Source organism: Moesziomyces antarcticus, assembly GCF_000747765.1.
Source record: "Moesziomyces antarcticus DNA, scaffold: scaffold_v10023, strain JCM 10317, whole genome shotgun sequence".
NCBI classification, from domain to species: domain Eukaryota; kingdom Fungi; phylum Basidiomycota; class Ustilaginomycetes; order Ustilaginales; family Ustilaginaceae; genus Moesziomyces; species Moesziomyces antarcticus.
The window spans coordinates 46,600-52,652 of NW_014638987.1; the positions used below are offsets into that span (position 1 = coordinate 46,600).

Genomic DNA, 6,053 nt, shown 5'->3' on the forward strand with positions numbered 1-6,053 from the left:
CGGTGTAATGCTGGTATTTGCGCATTTAGGCCTTGGAGCCGTGAGATTGTAATGCGCATTTCGAGGCGCGTTGCCGTTGCGGCTGCCGCTTCAGCTCCGCCAGGCTTGGCAAAGCCAATCTCGTGCCGCTCGCAGTGCCGCCTCGACCCTTCGCCGAAAATAGATGCCGCTTTGCCCATCTTCGCCAGCATCCACCCCGATGCCACCTCGATCGGGAGATCCCACTCGCCGTCCACTGGCAAAGCTCAACTGACACGGCGCATGTCGGCGGCGGCATCGTGCCACAGATCCGACTGGCTCCAAATGGATGCTACGATGGTGACCACCATCCAGGCACCCGCCTCGTCGCGGCGCATGCTTGCCTCGTCGTCGTCGGCGATGGAATCGTCCGGCTTGGTGCGCGATCGCAGTGCCTTTCGTCGGATCCTCGAGAGTGTGATGGCAGCCACACAGGCCCGTGCGAGCGTGCGCAGCGTGCTGATCTCCTCGCTCACCAGCTGCGAGTCGAGACGCAGCAGCAATGCAAACAGCCACCTTGCATGCAGTGCCTGTACGACCTCGTCTGCTCTGCCGCCGTGGCTGTCGGGTATGGGCACGCGATGCGCCAGCCAGTACGGAAAAGCCTCTAGCAGGCCCAGGATCTGTTCTGTGCTGAGGCGCAGCAGAAGAGCACCGCTGGGCTCGCGGATGCGCCACTCGTGCGCCTTGCTCGCCTGCTTGGCCGCCTCTTCCGCCGACGTCGCTGGTGGTGGCCGCCCGTGGATCCATGCATACCATGCACTGCTGTTGCCGATCTTGGGCAGGTCGTCCTTGCTCAGCTTGACCGGCGCGGTCGGAGGATTGCTGAGCGCCTCGCGTGCGTTGCGGAAGTGCGTCTCGAACACCGACCTCCATTCGTGCGACGGCATGAGCAGCGCTTCGTCAGTGCTGCCTTCCAGTTGAGAGCTGGTGCCTAGCGGTAATGCCTCGGCAGCGGATAGAGCTTGAGCGTACGGGTTGTGTGCGGCGAAAGAGATGGTGGGAGCAGCAGCTGCCTCTCGCCGCACGATGGCCAGGTACTCTTCTCCGTCGGCAGGCTCGCCCGAGAAGTCGTGCGGCAGATCGGCGACGGGCAGCGATTGGACGCCGAACGACTCGTCTGGTCTGGCGTGTGAGCTTTGGCCGTGCTCGCTGGACCTCGGCTTCTTGTGTGCTCGTTCGCCGGCTGTCGATGCCATGTTGAGCGAGTTGCATTCGGGTCGAGTCGGACTTGTTCGTTGGAGGAGCTGCGCCAACAGCGAGCCCTTCTTTTCTTCTCGTTCAAGGGTCCATCAGCAACTTTGGAGGTGGAGGCGTCAGCCTCGATTTTTTCATAAGTGTGAGATCAAGGAAGTGTACATTTATCGAAACAACGGATCCGAGGAAAGCGGCTCGTTTTCGGGAAGAAGTGGACAATTTCGCCGCCATCCTCCAGCCCTCTCCGTGCTTCCTGATCGACTTCGACTTGTCACTCTCGTCATCATCATCGCTGTTCGACTGTCTCGCAGACACAAGGACATATCAGACATGCCGGTCCGACCCAACGCACGCGTGCTGCGCGACATGGCCACACGCCAGGCCGTGCAGTCCAACGAACTCGTGCGTCGCGCGTTCAAGTACATCGCACGCAACACCACCCTGCCGCAAAAGGTGCGCCACCAGGCCCAACTTCAGCTCAACCAGTTCCCCAACAAGACCCGCCCCGTCAGCGTCTCCAATCGCTGCGTAGAGACTGGCCGAGGTCGCGGCATCATCTCCGAATTCGGCCTGTGCAGAGTAAGTTTTTGCTTCATCGTCGACCTGTCTGACTGGCTAGGTGGGATTGCTGATTTGGTTCTTGGCTCGGATGGAAAAACAGTACCAGTTCCGCATGAAGGCGCTAGCAAACGAGCTGCCCGGCGTCAAGAAGGCTTCGTGGTAGGGTGGCCCTCGAAGCCAAGCATCAAACCCGTTCGTCGTTCCGACTCTGTACACTAGCGAAAAAGGCGTAACACATTCAACGCTCAAGAAGATCTCGCCGTGGTCGTGTAAACGAGCACATAGTTCTGTCATAGCAAACGCATCGCGCACGTCAACAAAGCAGGGGGAGGAAGCTCGCGATGGGAAATCAGTCAAGTCGCAGGTGGTTGGCCACCAACCTTGGCAGCTCTCCTTGGCTTCCTTGCTACGTGCCGCGTCTTGCTTGTCGAGGGCAGATTCGTGCCACTCACGCTCGCCTTGAATCGTTGAGCGTGAGAGGGGACTACGAATGCTGAGGGCATACTCGTTTTGTGAGGAATGAGCTTCGAGTCTTGCTGGATATCTTCTTTATGCGACCTCATCGACGGTTACAAGACCACTCCTTTCATGAGCGACGGTACTCAGGCTCCACTTACCTTCCTGATACGGCCCATGCTACCGCTTTGCTCACGGCCATTCTATCGCATCTCGTCTCCGTGAACAGTGAAGCAAAGTGAGGCTGCTACGGGTGGTCTCAACTCTAACAGCATTTCGCATTTTTCCTCGCGCTCGGAATTCGGCGTTGGATGCGTCGCTTCTGTCAACCATCGGCGGCATCGTTGCTCAACACCTTGTCCTCTGCCATCCGCATCCACACTATTCGCCGCACCGCGGTTCTTGGTTGAGAACACCCGCCATGGCGATGTACCAGGACGACGCGCAAGACACGGGTCTGCGCGGACCCGTGCCGCGCGATGCACGCCTGATCGCGCTCATCCTCGCCTCGATGGGCGTCTCGGACGTCGAACCGGCCGTGCTACTGCAGCTGCTCGAGTTCGCTCACCGCTACACGTACGACGTTCTATCCGACGCGCTCGTCTACGCAGACCATGCCAGCGCCCGTCAAGCCTCCAGCAGCCTTTCCCTCGACGACGTCAATCTCGCCATCCAATCGCGCGTCAATTACTCGTTCACCAAACCCCCCGAAAAAGACGTAAGCCCCCTCCCTATACCCTATCGAGAGCTGAATCGAATACTGATGGTGGTGGATGAACAGATGCTGCTGGCACTTGCAAGCACGGTCAACGCAATCCCACTGCCGCCGATTTCGGACCGACATGGAGTGAGGTTGCCTCCGGCAGCTCATTGTCTGACGAATGTCAACTTTAGCTTGGTCCCCAACCCTCCGCCTGCGGACGCGGAGGAGTTTGAAGATACAACACTCGTGCACCAGTCGCAACCACAAACACAAACGCAGCCACAGAGCACACAGACTTCATCGCTCTTCGATGCAAATACTGCACACGATGATGGCGATGTCTCCATGACTGCGACCCAACCATCCCAACTCACCGCACCCAGCCAAGCAGACGATGCAAGAGGCACAAAACGTAGCCTCGACGAAGACGAAGACTACGACTAAAAGGCCTCCATCCCCCGCACCTTCCTTTTGTATTTCTAGCACACGCCGCGCCCGAAGCTCAATCGGTCACACTGTCATTAGCGTATGGATTGATCGTGTGTGATTTTCCAGCAACCTACGGTCTACTGCTGTTGTTGGGTGTAAGCTGCAGCGGCACTTCCGTCCTGAGCTGCAGCAGCCGCTTGCATTCGGTAGTACTCCTCCCACTCCTTGGTATAGTCGACGCCTCCCGCATCTCCCCCCGCTGCTGCTGCCTGAACAGCATTCGGATCCGCATACGCCGCCTGGGCTGCATAGTACGCCGCCCACTCGGCAGAGTAGTCCTTCTGCTCTCCCTCTTGCCCCACAGCCGCAGCTGCAGCTGCCTGCTGTCCACCCTGGTCGTAACCGGCATACTGCTGCTGTGCATACGCCTGGTGCGACTGGGCGCCGTACTGATTGTATCCACCACGGTCGCCTCGATTGCCATAACCACCGCGCTGACCCCATCCACCACCACCACCGCCGCGGCCACCGCCATCGCCGCGCGGCATACCAAAGCCAGGCTGCTGCCATACGTCCGGATTGCGCCACGGCGGGATCTTCCTGCCGTCCGCTCCCACTGCCTGACCCGGAGCCGCACTGCCCACCGCCGCACCCGCACCTGCACCAGCAGCAGGCTCACCCAACTCTGCCATGAGGTTGGCGTACTCCGAGTCAAATTGTCGGTTGCCCGTTGTGCCGGGCGCCGGTGCCGCATTGGGTGCGCCAAACCCGCCCGGTGCGCGGCCTTGCGTGCAGTCCCTGGCAAGATGCCCTTGCCCACCGCAGCGGTGGCAGATGATGTGCGCCGTCCAGTTGCGCTGTTCGGGACACTCGAACGCGCGGTGTCCCTTGTTGCCGCAGTTCTTGCACAGCTGATTCTCGTCGTCGCGCAGCGTACCGTTGAGCGCCGCGAGCTCGCGCAGCTGGTTGCGCTTGTGGTCGTTTTCGCCCTCCGGCGTGGAGGCGGCGGTCTCGATGACCTGGTTGATGAGCTTGATGCACTTCTTCACCGCCGCCTCGTCGTCGGCGGTCACGACGCAGTGCATCTCCTCCTCGTCCTCGTCACCACCCTTGCCCTTGCCGTCCTTGACGGAGCCGCGCCCGCGGATCGAGATCTTGGCGCCACTCTCGCGCTCCATGGTCTTGAGCGTGTTGCCGCGCGGTCCGACGAGCAGGCCGAAGAACTTGATCTCGGGGAACTCGCGCACGGGCAGGTAGACCTTCTCGGTGGGGCGCTGGTTGCGCTTGATCGCATGGTAGTCCGAGGGCGCACGGTAGTTGGGGTCGAGCTTGAGCTGGCGGTCGACGAGCGCCATGCGTTCGTCCTCGAGCTTCTTGCGGTAGCGCACCTCGCGCGTGTTGGTGCGGCGGCCCTGCGCGTCGTACGTGGGCGGCGGCGAGGGCGAGCGCTCGCGGTCCGGCGGGATAAAGTCGCCCGAACGCAGCTTGCGCGCAATCTCGTCTAGACGCACCTGCACCGCGTACTTGTCGAGGTCCTGCGCCGACACGTTGGCGCCAATCGCCGTAGGGATGGTCACCTTGTCTGCCGCATCGCCCCATCGCGACTTGCGCTTGCGCGGGCCGCCGTCGGCGGCGTCGGGGCCGGATGCAGAGGAAGGAGGTGGGTAGGCATAAGATTGTGGCGGCGCGCCATCGCGGTCGCGCTTCATGCCGATGCTGGCTGCGACGGCTGCTGCTGCTGCGAGTGCAGCATCGCGCGGATTGGAAGAGGAGGAGTGGTTGGGTGGAGACGAGTGGTAAGGTTGCGAGTACGGCTGCTGCTGATACGAATGCGGGTAGTTGCGAGACGGATCGTTGTTGTATGGCGAAGATGCGGAGCCGGAAGGTCCAGGGTTGGGGCCATCGCCGCCGCCGCCACCGCCGCCCCCCCATCTACGTGCGCCTTGCAGCGGCTGGGCATTCATGCCGGTGCGTTGTGCGTTGCTCCTCCACGACATGGTGCCGATTCAAGAGGTCGAAGCCAGGTTGACAGGTGGTCCTGGTTGTTGACGAAGCTGCAAGTGGTTCAAAATGCGAGCTGGAAGCGCCAGAGTGTAGGTGTCAAATCACCGTTGGAGAGCGGATGGTGATGGTGGGCAGACAACGATCAAAGCCTTGGATGTCGTTCGAGTTTGGCTCTTCCGCACGCTGCGGGGCAAACACGAAACCTCCTCCGACGCTCGGCAGCGAAGAAAATGTGATTTGACTGCTGCGCCCGCGACGAACCCTGGCATCGGGAGGCTTTCTCTGATCTTGCCCAGCATCTCCCGATATCCTGTTCGCAAAAGAACAAAGGCGTCGGCGTAACATAGTGACAAAGAGCGGACAGTGATCGCTCGCATGGAATGCCGCTGAAAATTTGGCCGAAGCTGGACCCTGAAGAATGGACGCGTAAGCGCCGCTCAGCCGAGCTGCATTGAACGGTCACCTGCGTGCCTCGTGGAAGAAGGTCATACTACCGAAGAGGTGCGCTTTGGAAGGTGGTGGATGGCCTCGGAACATGCTGACATGCTGACATGCTGAAGGGCTCATACACAAGGGGAAGAGGGAACCACCATGCCCGGGTGGTGACGGCTCACGGAGGATCGATAGCGGTGCACGCCACGACCGAAGGGAGACAGCAGCAGCAGCAGCAGCAGCAGCAGCAGCA

The 6,053-nt window shown here is 60.8% G+C and overlaps 3 protein-coding genes across 3 annotated transcripts; 1 reads left to right on the forward strand and 2 right to left on the reverse strand.

Moving 5' to 3' along the window:
* Positions 1-245: 245 nt before the first annotated feature.
* On the reverse strand, positions 246-1,217 carry PAN0_023d6114 (proteophosphoglycan 5; the record flags this gene model as incomplete). The annotated part of the gene is made up of 1 exon (XM_014798446.1): positions 246-1,217. One exon carries the CDS (start codon positions 1,215-1,217, stop codon positions 246-248), a length of 972 nt encoding a protein of 323 aa, XP_014653932.1.
* Positions 1,218-1,545: 328 nt separating this feature from the next.
* On the forward strand, positions 1,546-3,379 carry PAN0_023c6115 (mitochondrial 40S ribosomal protein; the record flags this gene model as incomplete). Its single annotated transcript, XM_014798447.1, has 4 exons — positions 1,546-1,794; positions 1,877-1,935; positions 2,301-2,374; positions 2,505-3,379. 4 exons carry the CDS (start codon positions 1,546-1,548, stop codon positions 3,377-3,379), a joined length of 1,257 nt encoding a protein of 418 aa, XP_014653933.1.
* Positions 3,380-3,501: 122 nt separating this feature from the next.
* Positions 3,502-5,328, reverse strand: PAN0_023d6116 (splicing factor sf1; the record flags this gene model as incomplete). Its single annotated transcript, XM_014798448.1, has 1 exon — positions 3,502-5,328. The coding sequence occupies one exon, from the start codon at positions 5,326-5,328 to the stop codon at positions 3,502-3,504; it is 1,827 nt and encodes a 608-aa protein (XP_014653934.1).
* Between the last annotated feature and the right edge of the window lie 725 nt (positions 5,329-6,053).